This window comes from Gnatocerus cornutus, chromosome 1, assembly GCF_029298725.1.
Source record: "Gnatocerus cornutus isolate USDA-ARS CGAHR chromosome 1, icGnaCorn1.1, whole genome shotgun sequence".
NCBI classification, from domain to species: Eukaryota; Metazoa; Arthropoda; class Insecta; order Coleoptera; family Tenebrionidae; genus Gnatocerus; species Gnatocerus cornutus.
The window spans coordinates 35287784-35307577 of NC_142233.1; the positions used below are offsets into that span (position 1 = coordinate 35287784).

Below are 19794 nucleotides of genomic sequence, written 5' to 3' on the forward strand. Positions count from 1 at the left end.
TATTCACTACGAAAACAAAGCGGCAAAATAGCGCATGACAGGAATTCCAAAACCCCCCTTGATGCTAGAAACATTTATAAACACCTTGTATATGCAATCAACAATACACACATTTTGGCCTTATGTCGTAGCTTGAACCAACCACAGAACCAACACAGAGAATGACAAATGACACTCTTGACAGGTGACATTTCCCAAACAAACTCGCCGTTTTGACAGGTGTAAATATGTGACTTTCTGTTCGATTAGTGATGCTCCGCGCTTTTGCACCCCTTTCAAAATGCCTGTAGACATAAAAGAGCTGACCGAGGGCTGGCTGGAGCTAGAGAGTGACCCGGGGCTCTTCTCCCTCCTCTTGGAAGACTTTGGGGTGAAAGGGGTCCAAGTCGAGGAAATCTACGACATCCATAAATCTCTCGATGGCCCCGTGTACGGCTTCATCTTCCTTTTCCGCTGGATGGAAGAGCGCCGCTCCCGGAGGAAAGTCGTCGAACAAACCGAAGTCTTTGTCCGCGACGAAGAAGTGGTCAATGAGATCTTCTTCGCGCAGCAAATGGTCCCCAATAGCTGTGCAACCCACGCTTTGGTCTCGGTGCTATTGAACTGTGCAGATTTACACCTGGGGGCGACTTTGGAGAGATTGAGGACTCACACCCGCGGGATGTCTCCAGAGAACAAGGGCTGGGCTATTGGAAACACTCCAGAGCTGGCCAAAGCCCACAACTCCCACGCCATGCCTCAAGCCAAGCGGCGGCTGGATAAGAGCAGCGGGGTTTCAACGGGGCGCTTCACCGGCGAGGCCTTCCACTTCGTCAGTTTTGTGCCCATAAGTGGGCGCCTCTTTGAGTTAGATGGGCTCAAACCTTACCCTATTGACCACGGGCCCTGGAATGAAGGCGACCAATGGACTGACAAGTTCCGCGCGGTCATTGCAGACAGACTCGCCATCAGCGCCGGCGATGAATGCAGCGAAATCCGTTTTAATCTAATGGCGGTGGTGCCGGACCGCCGACTCGCCATCCACCACAAGCTTAAGATGTTGAAGACGAACCGCCAGATCGTCTTAGACGCCTTGAAGCACCTAGTTAAAGTAAAGAAGGATAAGAAGGAAGAGGACAATGTAAATACCAACAGCACTGAAGAAGAAGCGCCCCAGGTTCATTCCAGCTCGGACGAAGCGGCCGTCGCTGCCAAAGCCTCCGTCACCACGTTGGGACCTTTGGATTACGCGACGCCCTTGACTATCCAGACGTCCCCAGCGCCGAGCACCTCCGGCACCGACACGTCTTCGGAAATCGGCTCTGCGTTCAACTCCCCCACGCAGCCGTGGAATTGGGGGGCCCAGCAGCAACAGCCGAGTCCCTCATCGCGCGATTTGAAGAGATTCGTGGTTATTAGAATGTCGGAACAGGAGGAGGAGCAAAAGAAGCAAAGTAAGCCCCCGAATAAAATTTCTGTTGTTTATTCTGTTTTGTAGTGAAAAAAGAAACAGATCAGAAAAGCACAGCGAATGGGGCGGTGGCCCGAGTGCGAACCAGCGACGGGGACACCGTCGTGGCCGAGAAAAAGCACCCCGAGCTCCTGGAGCCCCACACTTTCGCCCCCCAGGACCTCCTCGCGCTGTTGAGGAACTTGGAAAATGAGATTTGCATGTGCGAAATCAATCTGAAGGACGAAAATGATAAACAAAATAAATACAAAGTAAGGAGTGGGTGCAAGAGGGGCCAACTCTGACGGTTTTGTCTTGCAGATTGATGATTGTAGGAGGACTCATAATTACGACGAGTTTATTTGCACCTTTCTGTCGATGTTGGCGGAACAGGGGAAATTGGCAGATTTGGTTGAACAACATTTGTTGGTGCCGAAGCGGCCGGGGACTTTACCACAGCCGAAAGCCGCCAAAGTTCCAAAGAAGCATGAGACGAGTGGCACGAAGAGGAAGAAGGGCAGGACGAAAGTGAAGAGGAGGAGGTGAAAACCAATGTATTTATTTAAGAATTACAGGTTTTAGTCCAGGCAAAAAATTCAAAAGCTTGAAATAATTCCCTGATTTTTTGGGTGGACGTTCATTTTATTGCTCCAAAATGTCAAAAGTTCCCACTTATAGGTGTGCTGCTTAAAAAGTTACGTGGTGGTAAATGTCAAAGACAACATATATTAGCAAATATCTTGTCACTGGTAATTCCAATGGCAAAAATGCTTATTATAAAAATTGTACCTTATTAAATTTGCTATAGAAAGACTTCGTAATATTTTTGAGATATGAAAGTATTTTTCAAAATTTCAAGAATTTTATTCTTTTGTGCACCACAGTCGAAACATAGAACTTAGTGCCTTTTTTTAGATTGAGGAAGCATTGAGCGAACTTAACCCACGAAATTTTCCAGCAAATTATGAAATTAATCTTCTGCAAATTCTTTTTCATGGTACTTATTTTCTTCAAGAACTTCTAGTTTTTGAGAGTTCTCAAAAAAACAGGGTGGATTTGATGCATATCTTTGTTAAAATCGTACAATTTAGACTCATTTACCTAAGATTCAGGTGAGATAGACAGCGGCAATTACCACATACTGTTGAAAAGTTTTAATTGCCTTCTAAACTTTATTTTAGAAACTGGTGGAAATTTGGTTCGGTTCCAAAATAAAAAATTCTAAAATTGCTTTTTTGCTCTAAAATTTTGAAATTTGGTGGAGTTGATAAGCGTACCGTAAATTATAACGTCGACAAAGTTCATTGATTTAGTGTTTAAATTGTCAAAGTTACGTAATTTTAGAGAAAATAGTGGCATTTTTCATTCTTCCGAAGAACAAAAATTTCTAAAATTGTTCTTTCTTGCTCTAATATGCTGGCATGTAGCACAGTTAGTAAACGCGTCAAAAGAAATAACTGCTCAAATTTTGACGGTCTTGGCATTGAAATTACCAAATTTTATAACAAATTGAAGAAAGTTTTGGATTCCCTCTAAATAAAAATTTCTAAAAATGCTCCTTCTCGCTCTAAAATTTTGAGATTTAGTAAAGTTAATAAGTGTGTTGTAAGTTATATTGTCGACAAATTTTATTGTCTTAGCGTTTAAACTGGCAAAGTTACGTAATTTTTTAGAAAATGCTGACTGGTTTTTAATCTTCCTAAGAGTAAAAATTTCTAAATTTGCTATTTTATGTTCTAATATTTTGAAATTTGGCACAGTTAATAAACATGTTAAAAGTAGTAAATAGTCCAATTTTTATTGTATTGGAGTTAAAACTACCAAAGATATGGAATTCAATAGAATGAAGAGAAACATTTTTGTTTATCTTGTCCAAAAAATAATTCTATAATTGCTTTTTTTTGCTCTAAAATTATAAAATTTGGTGGAGTTGATAAGCGTACCGTAAATTACAACGTCGACAAAGTTCATTGATTTAGTGATTAAATTGTCAAAGTTACGTAATTTTAGAGAAAATAGTGGCATTTTTCATTCTTCCGAAGAACAAAAATTTCTAAAATTGTTCTTTCTTGCTCTAATATGTTGGCATTTAGCACAGTTAATAAACGCTAAACGCGTCGAAATCAAAACTTGCTCTAATTTTGATTGTCTTGGCGTTCAAATTACCAAATTTACGAAATTTTATAATAAATGGGAGGAAATTTTGGTTTATCTTATCAATGAAAATTTCTAAAAATGCTTCTTCTTGCTCTAAAATTTTGAGATTTAGTAAAGTTAATAAGTATGTTGTAAATTATAGTGTAAACAAATTTTATTGTTTTAGCGTTTAAACTGGCAAAGTTACGTAATTTTTTAGAAAATGCTGACTTTTTTAATCTTCCTAAGAGTAAAAATTTCTAAATTTTGCTCTATCTTGTTCTAATATTTTGGCATTTGGCACAGTAAATAAACATGCAAAAAATAGTAACTACCCCAATTTTGAGTGTCTTGACGTTAAAATTACCAAAATTACGGAATTTTATAGTAAATAGAGGGAAATTTTGGCTCACCCTCGTAATACATTTTTTTAAAATTGCTCTTTCTTGCTCAAATATTTTGGCACTGTTAATAAACGTGTCAAAAGTACTAATTTTTTGCCATTGGAATCATCAGTGACAAGATATTTGCAAATATTTGTTTTCTTTGACATTTAACTTCTTTAGGACAATAAAATGCACACAAAAATGCGAATTATTCCAAGGTTCATGTTTATTTTGCCTGAACTATTTTGAGACATTGCGAAGCGAATGAAAGGGGAAACTGGGAACAAATGTAGTGTCCATTTTCAAAAAATGGACTTCAATTAGAAAGACGTTGACCCCTTTATTGTAGATTTAAAACTGTATTATCTGTATAAAGTATGTAATTACCGATAGATTTTTATTTTACCCACAAGAGTCTTAGTTTTTCAATAAAATTTATTATCCCAGAAAATAGACATCTTACACTCCTAAAATTTGACTATGTCACTTAAAACATTTATTGCATTTGTTTAACACTGGTAAATTATTTCGGAACGTGCAAAACACATAACATAAATTGACGCTTCAACTAAAAGTTCGAGTAGAAAAATCTTGTCTCTGTAAAATAAAAAAATATATGGTAACAATAAAAAATAAGAATTGAATGACACTACGATTTGTCTATGATTATCCTACAGAAAGGAGTTTGGTTGATTCTCCTTATTGGTCAACTTGTCAACAACACATCAAGACTTGGAATATGATTTTGAGATTCAAGTTATCACTTTAACTTATCCTTAACTTCTTGCGGAATTTTCGCTAGTAACTTGTCGTGGTCAACTCCACACGTCGCAAAAACGCCTCCACTATTCGGATGCGTCACTTCCTTGCTATAGTCGTAAGGGTTCCCGTGCATGTCCGTTAATCTACCCCCCGTGGCGACTAACACAGCCTCCGGCGCACAAGTGTCCCACTTTTTGCACCCTTTACTAGCGAAGACGTACGCGTGGGCCTTCCCGTCAATGAGCAGCAACACCTGCAGAGAATCATTAAGAAACGGAAATTCGTACCAACACCACATACTTTATGTCCGGCGCCCCCAACTCTTATAATTTCGTCTGGACTCAGCGCCTCTAAGGCCTTTTGGACTGTCCCGTCAGAGTGCGACCTCGTCGTGGTGACTATTAGTTTGCCTGTTGGAGGAGACTGGGGGTCGAACCCCCCGACGCCGACACCCACTAAGCCCCAGATGGTTCGTCCCGAGTTTTCGGCCTTGTGATTGAAATATGGTTGGTGAATCACCCCCGCGATGGGTTTGCCTTTCACCGCTAAACCGACTAATACTGTAACGTGCTCCACTAGACCCTGAGTGTATTCCGACGTCCCGTCCAGGGGGTCTACCCACACGACAATATCTTCGTTTCTTATATTGGCGTACTCCTGAGGACACTGTTTGGCGAGGACGACTTTATCGCAGTCGGTGACGATCCAGTCGCTGGGAACCTGCAAAAATTGATTAGAAACTGAAGGCAACACATCAACTTACTTCATAGTTGTTAGTTTCTTCTTCTCCTATGATCTTCAGGTCTGGATACTGCTGGGACAAAGAAGCGACAATGCAACGCTGCGCCGAGCGATCAGCTTCGGTTTGAAGATCATTAATCCCCTGCGAGGTTTAAATTAGCACCACAACTACCCAAAGAGTTTGTTTACCTTCTCCACAATCCCCAAGTCGCCCCTGGTCATAATATCGCGGATAATCTTCCCCGCTCTGTTCGCCGCAGTCACCGAAGACGCCAAAAGACGCAAAATTAAAGGAGCGTTTTGAGCCATGTGTGCTGAAACTCGACAAACTACTAAACCCACAATCACTCAGATAAGTACTTTTTAGTCTCTTGACCTTATTTGGGTCATGCACGATTTCTCTTTGTCATTACTTTTAAGCAAACAACCTTGTCTTTAGCCCAAGTCATTGCGGGCTTAAAAAATCCGAGCATAAAACAGATTAGATAGCCTCCACTAATCCAAACATTGGATTGAAATGATGCAAGTGGTGTCGTAACGGCGAAATTTGACCATTTTGACGGTACTTACAGGTTTTCGGGAGGCAACAGAAGCTAATTCGTTGGGGTAAAAAAATGCACTTATTGTTCCAGCTCGTTTTGCTTTTTTTTTGAATGTTTTTAATGCGACTTTGACACTGCTGACGTACCGGTCTGTCACTTTTTGGAGGTTAGTTTTTTGGTTCTTTAGGACGCGTCAAGGTGACGGAAGCAATGTCCCTAGAATTTGAAAAAAAGTGTGGGAATTAGCTCCGACCAAGCCAGTTGCACACAGCTGAATTTAGTTGGGCTAGTTCAAACATTAAAAATTATTGTTATGTTATAAATTAATGTATTAATTCTGACAGAAATAAACGCAACATGCTTATTTAAGAAAAGAAATTTTATTCAAATGATTTACGTCGAAATGAAATCATTTATTTCCCTAAGCAAAAAGTACATAATTTTGATGAAATTTTGAATTTGAAACTGTTTAAGGTCGAGGAAAAACTTTAATTTCCGCCCGACGAAAAACTCAAGTCAAACTTTGTTTTTACTTTCAAATTAAACGCATTATGTCGGTTGAAATTCCAAAGCATTGAAAAAAAAAACTTAAAACCACAGAACAACAACCGATCTTAAAGAATTTTGCTCATTTTACGCAGAATCCAAAAAGCTAAGATTCGTTCAGATCGGTCCAGATATAAACCTCATTTATTTTGAATACCACATTTCAAGGTCATTATTCGTCCAAATTTTGGGACTGTACACGAAATTTGACAGAATTTATGTATTGGGTTGTACTGTGAAAGGGTAGTTTTACGACTGTATGTTGGCACTGGTGTTGTCATCATCTTGTCATCAGATGACAGACACTTGACAGAAATAATAACAACGATGAAGTTTATCAATTTTCGATGAATTGCATTACAAATAAAGTGGTATTGCGTTTTATTCCATTGTGATTAAAAGTTTAGGACTTTAACTTCACAACAAATTAGGTAGACGAGACATTTATTAAGGATACAAATGTAGTGGTGCTATTGTTTACAATGAACAGTTTGAAATGTGATATGCCTGTTAATACAAATTAGGAAGTTCTGAATTTTGACAAAAACTTGAATAGTTGCATAGTTTTTTGTTAAATCTAGAAAGTGTAAAGTAGCTCGATATACGAAATGGTTATCATCATCAGCAAGTTCTTCTAGTTCGTTGTTCGTAATGAAGATAGTACCAGCAGTACCTTGGTCGTAATTTCAAAAAACAGTCCTCGTTTTTGTAAAAGACATCGCCAGAGTCAATAGATGATGTGTTCAGTACAACAATAAATGAAAAATAATGCTTTTCTTTAGGCGCACTTGCCTTGACTGTATTTTTTCTACTTGTAGTTAAACTCGGGATGTGGAATGGCTCTACCGTGGATTGTTTTTGAACCAACTTATCAGAGTGTATACGCGAAGTCTACGTGAAATTACATAAAATTAAAAACTTTTCAGGTTATAGTAAACAAATTTATTTTGACAGTGCCCCACTCCACCCCAGTTTAAACGTATTGCCAACGGCCGCTAATTACCCTAAAGTCTACATACACTGCGCGCTCACATACACCTTCCGCCACTAAAATTTGCACGGAGGTATAGGTTCTTAACAAGGAGTAACTGAGTTTTTGAGAAACGGTTTTCACCATCGTTTTTCTCGGAAAATTTTACTTTTGAATTCGCCTTTAAAAATCGAAAATTCGATGATCGATTCTAGCTCGTTTTGCTTTTTTTGAATGTTTTTAATGCGACTTTGACACTGACGTACCGGTCTGTCACTTTTTAGAGGTTAGTTTTTTGGTTCTTTCGCACGCACCAAGGTGACGGCACCAATGTCCCTAGAATTCAAAAAAACTGTGAATATGCGTTTTTTTTATTAAAATCAGTCAATCATTCCTCCTTCAACGCGTAGTACACGTCATCGGAACTAACATTTAAAATAATTCTTTGGTCAATATCATTACATTTCTGGTCGACGAGCAACAACCTGCAGGAGCCCAACTTGGAAACTGCCCTCAGCGCCACTGTGCAGGAAACTGTCTGAAAACCATTGAGGGCGCAGAGCGTCACCAACATTTTGAACACGTTGGTAAAGACAGTTTCTTCAATCCCAGTTCGTTCGACCTGAAAACAGTCTTGTATTGAAGGAATTACGAAAACTAGACATACTTCTGAAATCACAGCCTGTAAGAGGTACTGCTCCAACACCGAACAGTTCTTGATCGCTCTGACTTTCGGTTGAGTGATCATAGCTTTCAACGCTTCATTCACATGCGACATTGTTACTAAAGTGTGGTCGCCTTCAACTTCCGCGATTTCTGCGGCGCGTCTGCAGATATCCAGCGCTCTCCTGGCGTCGCCGGATACCGAGGCCACTTTTCTAGCCACCAGTTGGACGGCGTCCGGGTTAAAACTGTTAGTTCCCAACAGACGTTTCGTGACGATTTCTTGGAGCTGTTTGTGAGTGTACGCTTGGAAAGTCAGTCTAGTTAAGCCCAAGCGACTCGTGACGCGGTTCATCAGGAGGCGCTCAGGAAGATCCATGGTGTTGGCTATCGTTATAACGATTAACTGAGTGTTGGGTTTGGTGGGCCAGTCCAGCATGTTGTACACCACGTCTTGTCGTTTGGTGCAGATGATGTCCAACTGGAAAGTTAAAATGAGTGTTGGAATGAGGATTTGCGACTTACTTCGTCCACTAGCAGGATAATCGGGAGTTTCATCTTCTTAGATTTCTTCGTAAATTTGTCCTCTAGGATGCTGTGGGCTTGTTCCCACGCCACCGTTTTCCCAGTCAATTGTTTGAGGATCTAAAACTGATTGTTTAAACAGAGTTCGGCGGAAGATAATTTTATTCGAGAAAAATTGTTCATGAAAACGAAACCCAACAATTTATTCTAAGGCCCCTTACAACTTTTAATCCATCAATTGACTCTACCAAATTGCAAAATTGTAGAGCAAAAAACACAATATTTGGAAATTTTAGTTTTCAAGAGGAAGCAAAATGTTCTGACATCCACCATTAAAATTCGTGATTTTAGTAATTTTTGTTACAGCTATGAAAATTGGGGAATTTTCTACTTTTCACTCGTATATTAACATTAGCAAAAGGGAAAATGGTTGAGAAAAAGGCTCACATTCTAGAGATTTTAACTGTGTACACAACCCAGCAAAATTAATTGAAAAATGGCTTTAATTTTTTTTTTGACGTTTCACACCAACTTACGATTACTTTAATTCGATAGAACAATTTATACGACAATCCAAAATTGCATATTAAACTTTTGCAATGCATTCAGAACCAAAGAGTTTCATTAACTGCTTTAATATAAATGTGACAAAAAAATCGTAAAGTGGTAAAAGAGCGACGTACTTCAACATATGCCTGCCTGGGCTCAGTCAATTTCATCCCATTTATCCCAACGTACTGGAATTCCGGCACGTTTCCAACTTTCGCAGAGTCCAGAAGATGGGCAATAACACTTGTAACAGTAGCGGTCTTCCCGGTTCCTGGGACCCCGGAAATGTACATACAGCTAAAACAAACATGAGCAAGTCTCCCTAGGGTTGTTTCATCCTACCCTCCACATTTATCCAGAAGCTTCCCTTCCAGGAAACTGAGAATGTCTCCGTGCTCCTTTTCCCTACACGGCAGTTTGGTCGGGACGTACGAAACATGCAACTGACTCCTTGCCTGCCTCAAGGGGGTGCTTTCAGTCTCCACAGCTCTGCTCCTCGCCTGCACTTTGGGGGTGATCACCCCTTCGCGTATCAATTTGATTGTGCTCCTCGGTGTCGATCGCACAATCGCGTTTTTGGGAGTTTTGGGGGTTTTGGGGGTCTGTGCCCCCGAAAAAATCTCCTTAGCCAACGAAACGCGCTTAGAAGGCGTGTATTCGTTTCTCTCAGAGGGGGCCTTGACTTTCCGTTTGGCGGTGCCCCCTTTCTCCTTCACGGAGTCGTCGGAATCATCGCCACTCTCGTAGTAGTAACACTTCCGACGACAGGTTAAGGACTTCTTGTTTATCACCAAAATGATGTCCTCCTTGTCGTCATTTTTTGACTGCTTCGTGGGGGAACGGCAGTCGTCGTCGGTGCCCCCAAAGGAACTGTTCAAGTTTCTTTTTACCGAGTTTCTGAGACGTGGCGAGTAAAAAGTCGTCTGGACGGGAGTCACGGGGGTTTTCTGCAGGGCTTTGCTCAATCGCGATGACTTTCTTGTCGACATTTCGGTAAAACAACACTTGTGGAGATGTAAAATCACGTAAAACTAACACTTTTCACTTAGAAAACGGACAATAATAAAACTAACTGTGTGTTTACCTGTTGACTTTGACAGTTTGTTTTGGCGCGAAGGCTAGGGAGTTTTGCTGGTGTGAACTTGGCGCACTGATTTAGGTTGCTAAATCCCCACCATCAGCCCCGTTGCACACAGCTGAATTTAGTTGGTGGCCTAGTTCAAACGTTAAAATTATTGTTAATGTTATAGTTTGTACGGTGAGAGATTGAATGACAGAAAAGTCACTAAATCTACGCGATAAAAAGTGTACCATACGCGCGAAATTTAAAATAACAAAATAACCCCAGTTACTGACAACCCTGTCAACCCATTTCGCGTAGGAATTTAGTGTTTTTAGTGCATTTTGTAGCATAATTTGCTACCAACCTATATGTCAACTGTCGAAATATCCCAATCTCTCACCGGATAAACTATATAAGGTGCAAGGTTCCTAAATTAAGCAGGTTTGCTTGTTACTAAGGCTGAAACTCCATCCCCTTTTGGTTGCTAGGGACGTGCGACAATAAATGACGTCACAAGAAACTTGTGTTAATTGTTCTGCGGTGTATAGTTTGTACGGTGAGAGATTGAATGACAGAAAAGTTACTAAATCTACGCGATAAAAAGTGTATCATACGCGCGAAATTTAAAATAACAAAATAAGCCCACTTAGGCCCGGTATTTCAGTACTTGGTTAAAAACAAGGTTAACAAACCATGGTTAAATGTTTACCAGAAAGTTAACCAAGAAGGCGTATTTCAGTGCCAAAACGGTGGGATAAGATATTTCGGTTAACTAACCAACAATTTTCGTATGTTGGTAGTACTTCTTGTGGTGTTAACGGTCAGCGGGCTGTCAACTTAGTTGGAATCAGATTAGATTCTGCTTTATTCTGATGTTTTTATGCACCAAATTGACGAGTGTCATAATTTCTCGTGTGTAGAGATTTTTTGATCAAACGCCACGCTTTGCACTCATTACACTGCTTAAGAAGATTTAAAAACACATTTTTATAAGACATATCATGTAGCGTTTGAACGTTATGGACATATCTTTTCAAAAATACTAATTTTTAAATCAAGTAGATTATGACTGTGTAGGTATTAAACCTACTTTTTTGTTTTCAAATTGAAAATTTTTACACTACTCTAATACAATTAATTTAAAATTAGTATAAAAAGAACAAATTTTTGTGAGTGTAAAAATTCGCATCAAAGATAGCTGCGAAACAAGTTGTAATCTGTACCTGATACAAAAATTTCGAGAAATAGATATTATTTGGTAATGTCTTTAGATCACAAATTACCAACTTTTAAAAACGGTATTCAAAATTAGTTAAATTTGTCGCGCAGTGTTATTATTTACAATAATGTTATATTATACACAGTAAAGTTAAAACTTAACAAACTCAACAAACTCCAAACTTCGCAACGAACAGATCAAATACGACTGACATTCAAGTTTAATATTAGGTACTAAATATTTTTCATGTGACGCAGAGTACATTATCCCAAAGGCCCTCATTAAAATTTCGGAATTAATTACAAATCTTGTAATGCCAGATATGCCAGATTACAATTGAATTTGAAGAAATCTCAAAATGCGCGCGCAATAAATTTGGGTTAACCCACCCTCGCTACCTTGGTCAACTGACCAAGAAATTTAACCATCGGATGAGTGTAACCCAACACTGAAATACGCTTCAAACGAGTTAACCAAAAATTCTAGGTTTAACCAAGTACTGAAATACCGGGCCTTACTGTCAACTCTGTCAATCCAGTTCGCGTAGGAATTTAGTGTTTTTAGTGTTTTTTGTAGCATAATTTGCTGCCAACTTATATGTCAACTGTCAAAATATCCCAATCTCTCACCGGATATACTATAAAAACATTGTTGATCGCCATTGTTGTTTAACAAAGTTTTTGTAGAAGCATCAGAGTGTTAAATATTGCTATTTTAAATAATATTACCAATGAAAAAATTGAATCGGAATTTAAAAGAGTTTTCTTATGACGTATTCGCGCCAGTTTAAGAGGCCTGCTTCTATTGGCTCAAAACTTTGTAGCAAACCTGTTAATTTTAGTAACCTTGGTAGCAAACCTGTTAATTTTAGTCATAAATCAAACACTTTAGATGAGTAAGTACGGTGTATAATTTGTACGGTGAGAGATTGAATGAAAGTCACTAAATCTACGCGATAAAAAGTGTACCATACGCGCGAAATTTAAAATAACAAAATAAACCCAGCTACTGACAACCCTGTCAACCCATTTCGCGTAGGAATTTAGTGTTTTTAGTGTATTTTGTAGCATAATTTGCTACCAACCTATATGTCAACTGTCGAAATTTTCCAATCTCTCACCGGATAAACTATAGTAGGCGGAATGAAAACACTAGCGCCGAAGTGTTTGTGGGGAGAATTAAAATTGAATTACGATTGGTATTACTATTATTTTTATTTTAGTTTCACTTAAGATCAAATAACCCAAAAATCGCTGTTGTAATTTTTATTTCTTAGTAGTACGTACACTGCACTTTAACTGATGTTCTTGAATAGTTTTATGTATGTTGGGAACAGCCAATCTTGCAAACGATTAGTTTTCCCCCGGTGTGATCCATTCACAGATAACATTTTCCAGTTTCTTCCTGTTGATTGATTATCGGTTTCGTTATTCATTCTTCTTGGCGATTTTTCGCTGGAACTCTGGTCTATCCATCTATGTATAAGTCCACATCTCAAAACTTTACATTGTCTTTTATTTTGAGCGTTCATCCTTCCATTTTGTGCCTGTTCATCTGGACAAGAGAATCTCTTGTTTATTCCTAGATAATTGAATGTGTTAACTCGGTTTAGGGAATCATTATTTTAGTATACCTTTCTTTCCTGTCATATTATCTTCGATATTTTGTTAATGGAGAACTTGTTCATTCCTGACGAAAATAGTTCAGTTTCTTTATTCTTTATAGCTGATGATGGTACCTGGACCTGATGTACGTAATGTAGAAAATTGATGTCCTCTGGCTTCAATTAGTGTTAAATCAATTCTTGGGCTCGGATTTACTACTGATTTGAACGTTTTGGAGAATGATAATGTGACAACACCACACATTTGTCTGCGCAGTTTGTAAGTTTGTAACAACCATAACGACTCAATGCTCCTAGCAACCAGTTCGGCCAATCAGAATCATTAGAATCATTCACGTGGCATTTGCAGCGACCGCAGCGGTATCTCACAATTGTGGGGGAAAGTTTTAGCAAAGTTTCAAACCTTCCAAATTTAATCCCGCCCCTCTTAGAGGAACTTTCTCGTCTAAAGTGTTTGGTTAATGATTTTAGTAACCTTGTATTCAGTGAGCGATTGGGAGATTTCGACAGTTAACATATACAGTCGCGGACACAAAATCTTAGACGTCATTTTTCTGACGTTTCAAAAATTTGAGTGTAGTCTGTGCTTTACTGTCTTACCATTGCTGACGTTTAAAACATCAAAGTATTGACAAGTTGACAATTAAAAATTATCAAGACTGAAACGAATAAAATTAGAATAGTATCTTTAGTACAGAGCGGTATGATCTACAGTCAGTTCCGTGCAATATTGAAAACACTAAAAATTTTGAAATTAAAAAATTATAACTCAAAATTGACAGTAAAAATAAGTAAGGTTACAAATTCTAAGTGGAGTTTTACACCATGCGACAATTAAATGACATTGACGTCTAAGATTTTTTGTCCGTGGCTGTAGGTTAGTAGCAAATTATGCTACAAAATACACTAAATTCCTACGCGAAATGGGTTGACAGGGTTGTCAGTAACTTGGGTTATTTTGTTAATTTAAATTTTACGCGTGTGGTACACTTTTTATTGCGTATATTTAGTGACTTTTCTGTCATTCAAACTCTCACTGTACGAACTATATAAATTAATGTACTAATATCAATTCTGACAAAAATAAATGCAACGTGCTTATTTATGGGAGGAAATTTTATTCAAATGATTTACGTCGAAATGGAATCATATTTTTTCTATAACCAAAAAGTACATAATTTTGATGAAATTTTGATTTTCAAACTGTTCAAGATCGAGGAAAAAATAGAATTTCCGTTCTACAAAAAACTCGAGTTAAATTTGTTTTACTTACAAATTAAACGCACTACACCTCATTTATTTTGAATACCACATTTCAAGGTCATTATTCGTCCAAATTTTGGGACTGTACACGAAATTTGACAGAATTTATGTATTGGGTTGTACTGTGAAAGGGTAGTTTTACGACTGTATGTTGGCACTGGTGTTGTCATCATCTTGTCATCAGATGACAGACACTTGACAGAAATAATAACAACGATGAAGTTTATCAATTTTCGATGAATTGCATTACAAATAAAGTGGTATTGCGTTTTATTCCATTGTGATTAAAAGTTTAGGACTTTAACTTCACAACAAATTAGGTAGACGAGACATTTATTAAGGATACAAATGTAGTGGTGCTATTGTTTACAATGAACAGTTTGAAATGTGATAATGCCTGTTAATACAAATTAGGAAGTTCTGAATTTTGACAAAAACTTGAATAGTTGCATAGTTTTTTGTTAAATCTAGAAAGTGTAAAGTAGCTCGATATACGAAATGGTTATCATCATCATCAAGTTCTTCTAGTTCGTTGTTCGTAATGAAGATAGTACCAGCAGTACCTTGGTCGTAATTTCAAAAAACAGTCCTCGTTTTTGTAAAAGACATCGCCAGAGTCAATAGATGATGTGTTCAGTAGAACAATAAATGAAAAATAATGCTTTTCTTTAGGCGCACTTGCCTTGACTGTATTTTTTCTACTTGTAGTTAAACTCGGGATGTGGAATGGCTCTACCGTGGATTGTTCTTGAACCAACTTATCAGAGTGAATACGCGAAGTCTACGTGAAATTACATAAAATTAAAAACTTTTCAGGTTATAGTAAACAAATTTATTTTGACAGTGCCCCACTCCACCCCAGTTTAAACGTATTGCCAACGGCCGCTAATTACCCTAAAGTCTACATACACTGCGCGCTCACATACACCTTCCGCCACTAAAATTTGCACGGAGGTATAGGTTCTTAACAAGGAGTATGTATAGTTTATCCGGTGAGAGATTGGGAGATTTCGACAGTTGACATATAAGTTGGTAGCTTATATTATGCTACAAAATACACTAAAAACACTAAATTCCTACGTAAAATGGGTTGACAGAAGTCACTGGTTGACAGGGTTGTCAGTAACTGGGGTTATTTTGTTATTTTAAATTTCGCGCGTATGGTACACTTTTTATTGCGTAGATTTAGTGACTTTCTGTCATTCAAACTCTCACTGTACGAACTATAGTTGGTTGAAAAAAAAAAAAACTAAAACCCGAACAAAGACCAATTCTAAACTATTGGTGCACATTTTACGCAGAATTTCACGTAGAATCCAAAAATGTGAAATTCGTTAAGATCGGCCCATAAATAATATCCATTCACAAAACATAAAAGTTACTAAAGTTGGTGAATAGAAAACTTCCTAAACGTGACAGTTGGTGAGAGTGGTAACTAAATGGGCATTTCTAATTCTAACGTCAAAAGTTCATTTTCAAAATTTCAAATTCGACTCGAATTTCACTTTGTGCGAGAAAAATGAAAGAAATTGATAATTTACACATTGACAGGTATCAACTAAATCCTTGACTCTTTCCTTAGGAAACCTAAAATAAAATAAATGGATCTGCCATTAACAACAAACTTCAAAGTACAGTCCCATAGAAGAGTTCGATTCATGCAGTTCGCCAAGTACACACTGATTTACCAAAAATCTAAGGTAATTTGATTTTTCTGTTTTGTGAACGGATATTAACTGAGTTTTGGGCGATCAAAGTTTCAGATATTGGATTTTGAGTGAGAAAATATCAAGCTCAATATCTCCAAAACTACGAACGATTTTAAAAAACGGTTTTCACCATCGTTTTTTCGACTCATTTAACTTTAAAATCAGCCCTCAAAAGTCGAAAATTCAATGATCGATTTTTTAGGCAAAAAAATTTTGCGACTCAAGTGAAAAATTTTCAATTCTTTTCGGAATCATTTTTCTGGCGCTTTTCTCCTTTAGAACCCAAAGTTCGATGGCGACAATTATCTAGCGGTGTGTAGATGCCTTGATGGGGACGGTTCTACTTTGAGATGCGCTAGCTTCACACCAGTGGAGCTTTTGCAGTTGGTACCAATGCGGCGGTCAAGTCAAATAAACGTATTTAATTTATTAAAACAGTACGGTTGTATAACAACAATATTAGATTCGTTTTCGCTGCTTCAGCGCGCATCGGATCACCTCCTGGATCCCCTCGGCCAGTTCTTGCGCCGTGTAAGGCTTGTCCAAAGGCGGAACGTGGATGAACAAGGCCTTATTTTTATCCACGCTCAAGGACGAGTACAGCGTGTATTCACAAAGATACCTCCCGGCGTCTTTAGACACACAGGCTTGAATTGAGGTAGTGTTGTTCAAATGACTGCAAATCTCTTCCACGCTGAAGGACACGGGGATGCAATGGTCCGCGCAAGCGGCAGTACACTCAACTCCATTTTTGGGAAAATTCCCATGGATGTCTTTTCTGATATAGCCTTGTTTGTACGCGCAGGATTCCAAGGTGATTTTCGAGGTGAAACTTGAGACTCCCACGTGAACCATCAACTGAAAAACACCTATAAAACTGTTTTCAGCACCGGAAGATATTACCTCGGGATTGTGCTCCTTCCATAGAGCCTGGATCTTCCCATCGACAAAGTCATAAGAGACCACAATCTCCTCTTTGACCACTTTATGACCGTCGATTTCGTCCGGAAGGAGTTTCACGGATTCCCAGCTGGCGTTCACGGCGTGCTCTCCAAAGGGGCCGAATCCCGTCACGACTATGTTACTGGAGGACATGTTTCATCTGAAAAAATTCCGCGTCATTATTTAAATAAGACAATCCACTTTTTATCAGTTATCAACATTCTCCTGAAATAAATGAGGTAGGCAACCAACAATACACCAAATGTCACATTGTGAGAGGTTACGCAACTGTCACCTGTCACAATGCCCTAACCTCGAATTTCCGCTCATTTCCATTAATGTAAATATTGTACATAGAATGCGTGGCCCATTAAAGTCATTGCTCTCCAGCGCAGTCTTTAAAGTGAACCGAACCTTAAATCGCAACTTTGTTCGACCTCTGACGCAGCAACAGGTGACGAAACCGCACCAAGAGACACTCACAGGTAGACTGTTGCTTTATTTGAACACAGAGAAGGGCAAGGAGACTCCCAATTCCACCCCAAACCTCCTCAAAGATGCCCAGCAACGCAACCAGTTGTTTAAATTGAACACGGGCGAACTCGTATCACTCTCGGGTGCTCTGATCAACGAGGACTTGAGAGACGAGGCTATCTCAATCTTACACCAATTAGATTCAGAGTACTGCGCCAGATTACCCGAATTGAGCAGTGCCGATATCTTTAAATTACTCAATGTTTGCATGAGTGTGGCCCCTGGGAAAATCACCCGCTTGAGCTTCTACAGGCGCTCGATCAAAGTCCTCTACAAGTCTCTGCCGAAATTGAGCTCGAATGAGTTGTTGCAACTCGTTTTTTACATCGGTTTGACCAAGAAGACTCGAGACTCGCAGGAGATGTTGAAGCACTGCATGTGGAAAATGGATAAAACGTTCATTGCGAATCTCACCAGTGAGGAGCTGTGCTTGATTTGCAACGCGACGTTCAAAACGAGCACGAAAATCACAAAGAAAGAGTTGTTGGAAAAAGTCAGGAGTTACATCAACTGTAACTTGTCGGTTTTGTCCGACATTGCGCTGTTCGTTACGTTGATTAAGACCTTGAGGCACAACAGGTATCAGAACGAAGACCTACTCAACACTATAATCTGCGCGATTCTCTTCAATAAGACTCTAACTTTGTATTCTTTTCCTGTCAATTGCCACATTTTGGCTCTGTTCGCCGACAGTTTCTTCTACGATGTTAACTTCTTCAAGCTCATGACTAAGAAGTGTGTTGATCAGATCAGTGAAAGCAGTTACGTTTCGAGGAATTTGCATCCTTCCAAGCAGCTCCGAGGGAAGGATATTAAGAGATTTCTATGGATAATGAGCATGTTTAGTGAAATGAAACTTCTGAGTCAAAGTGATATAAAAAATGTGATAATTCCGAAATTAATAGAGCGAATTAAAATTGGAGAGTTTGCGGCGGATGTGGATTCCCTCGTCGACATCTTTTTATTTCTTTGGATGCTAAACTACCGCGCGCTGGAACTTGTGCCTTATCTCTTCACCCCGCAAAGCTGGCGGCTATTGAGTGAGTTTAACTCCTGGGGAAAAACTCTCTATTTTATTTTTCCAGAGATCGCTCCAAAGACCAAGTTAAGACTGAATCTCCTTTTACAAGCGATTTCCATAGAGGATCCTGATCTCTTGAAAGAAGTGTATTCGAAGCCTCTGGAGGCGCCCACCGGCGACTACTCCTCGGACTTCCAACTGAAGAAGAGACCGCTGATCCAAAGACTGTTGAAAAACTTGCAAAATCTGCGAGTGAAGCTCAATTTAGACAAATTCGAATTTAGCCAAGACATTCCCCATTTGAATATCGTTGGAATCACGGGCTATGGAGCCGGTGGGAAGAAATCCGTCCACGTTGAAGTCTTGGATGATTACACTAGAATCCGCAACGTGGATGAAGACGTGCCTGTAGGGCTCATGGCGTTGAAGCTGCGTCTCCTCGATCAATCCGAAGAAGGGGTCTTGGTGGTACGTTAACTTAACTTGAGAGTGTCTTGTAATGTCTTCCAGGTGTCGCAGCGCGAGGTCGAGGAGATGACAGACGCGGAACTGAACGAGTTCCTCTTGGACGAGTTAAAACTAGTTTGCTAAGTAAGATCAACCAAATTGTATTATTACTAGTCGTTTACACGAAATAAAGTACGCGAACTTGCCTCTGTTTATTCAATGGTACTAAACGCACTTTTTACCCCGATACAGTTTCTTGAAAATTACCCTAAAATCACCCTCTGAAAATGTAATTCGGTCGATATCTCGTTTATTTGCTGAGGAAATTTGAGTTATATGGGCTCATTTTACGCAGAATTTCGCAATGAATCCAAAAATATCCTTTATTTTTCTCGTACCTAAACAAATAACTGAATTAGAGGCGTTTGAAAATTTGGGTTGTGGCCAGAGGGCCAAAATTTTGGAGGTTGGAAAACGATTTTGCTCGATATCTCCGGAATTATGGCAAATATCAAATAACCTTTTTCGGAATCGTTTTCCCGCAATTTTTTAGCTTTGAAACCGATCCTAGAGTTTGAATTCAAAATTTTTATTTTTTCAATGTAGAAGTTAACTGCCTTTCGGTCTCTAATTTAGACTCTGTCGCTATCTCACTTATTTATGAAGCAATATTAAAGTATTGATGCTAATTTTAAGCAGAATTTCACGCGGATCCCAAAAAAG

At 38.9% G+C, this 19794-nt stretch overlaps 6 protein-coding genes across 9 annotated transcripts; 2 read left to right on the forward strand and 4 right to left on the reverse strand.

Moving 5' to 3' along the window:
- The first annotated feature begins 149 nt into the window (after positions 1–149).
- On the forward strand, positions 150–4338 carry caly (ubiquitin carboxyl-terminal hydrolase calypso). The gene is made up of 3 exons (XM_088033646.1): positions 150–1433; positions 1478–1701; positions 1751–4338. Exons 1-3 carry the CDS (start codon positions 281–283, stop codon positions 1973–1975), a joined length of 1602 nt encoding a protein of 533 aa, XP_087889772.1. The 5' UTR covers positions 150–280; the 3' UTR covers positions 1976–4338.
- Positions 4339–4368: 30 nt separating this feature from the next.
- Positions 4369–6193, reverse strand: LOC148182112 (3'(2'),5'-bisphosphate nucleotidase 1). 2 transcript variants are annotated; one of them, XM_088033660.1, is made up of 5 exons: positions 6025–6193; positions 5644–5768; positions 5477–5596; positions 5014–5433; positions 4369–4966 (listed from the first exon to the last, which is right to left on the reverse strand). In XM_088033660.1, the coding sequence occupies exons 2-5, from the start codon at positions 5761–5763 to the stop codon at positions 4712–4714; spliced, it is 915 nt and encodes a 304-aa protein (XP_087889786.1). In that variant the 5' UTR covers positions 5764–5768; positions 6025–6193; the 3' UTR covers positions 4369–4711. The 2 variants fall into 2 exon arrangements, with proteins under 2 accessions (XP_087889786.1, XP_087889793.1); XM_088033667.1 differs by having other exon boundaries at positions 5644–5774.
- Positions 6194–7469: 1276 nt separating this feature from the next.
- Orc1 (origin recognition complex subunit 1) lies at positions 7470–10407 on the reverse strand. The gene is made up of 5 exons (XM_088045823.1): positions 9592–10407; positions 9384–9546; positions 8701–8820; positions 8180–8656; positions 7470–8134 (listed from the first exon to the last, which is right to left on the reverse strand). The coding sequence occupies exons 1-5, from the start codon at positions 10236–10238 to the stop codon at positions 7901–7903; spliced, it is 1641 nt and encodes a 546-aa protein (XP_087901949.1). The 5' UTR covers positions 10239–10407; the 3' UTR covers positions 7470–7900.
- Positions 10408–12781: 2374 nt separating this feature from the next.
- LOC148182114 (uncharacterized) lies at positions 12782–13565 on the reverse strand. Its single transcript, XM_088047789.1, has 2 exons — positions 13165–13565; positions 12782–13112 (listed from the first exon to the last, which is right to left on the reverse strand). The coding sequence occupies exons 1-2, from the start codon at positions 13178–13180 to the stop codon at positions 12826–12828; spliced, it is 303 nt and encodes a 100-aa protein (XP_087903915.1). The 5' UTR covers positions 13181–13565; the 3' UTR covers positions 12782–12825.
- Positions 13566–16534: 2969 nt separating this feature from the next.
- LOC148182115 (pyroglutamyl-peptidase 1) lies at positions 16535–17571 on the reverse strand. Of its 2 annotated transcripts, none has more exons than XM_088039977.1 (3): positions 17484–17571; positions 17031–17229; positions 16535–16985 (listed from the first exon to the last, which is right to left on the reverse strand). In XM_088039977.1, the coding sequence occupies exons 2-3, from the start codon at positions 17220–17222 to the stop codon at positions 16587–16589; spliced, it is 591 nt and encodes a 196-aa protein (XP_087896103.1). In that variant the 5' UTR covers positions 17223–17229; positions 17484–17571; the 3' UTR covers positions 16535–16586. The 2 variants fall into 2 exon arrangements, with proteins under 2 accessions (XP_087896103.1, XP_087896111.1); XM_088039985.1 differs by lacking the exon at positions 17484–17571 and adding an exon at positions 17289–17350.
- On the forward strand, positions 17428–19276 carry LOC148182116 (uncharacterized). 2 transcript variants are annotated; one of them, XM_088039953.1, is made up of 3 exons: positions 17428–18643; positions 18689–19092; positions 19135–19276. In XM_088039953.1, exons 1-3 carry the CDS (start codon positions 17428–17430, stop codon positions 19213–19215), a joined length of 1701 nt encoding a protein of 566 aa, XP_087896079.1. In that variant the 3' UTR covers positions 19216–19276. The 2 variants fall into 2 exon arrangements, with proteins under 2 accessions (XP_087896079.1, XP_087896071.1); XM_088039945.1 differs by having other exon boundaries at positions 17428–19092.
- The last annotated feature ends 518 nt before the right edge of the window (positions 19277–19794 follow it).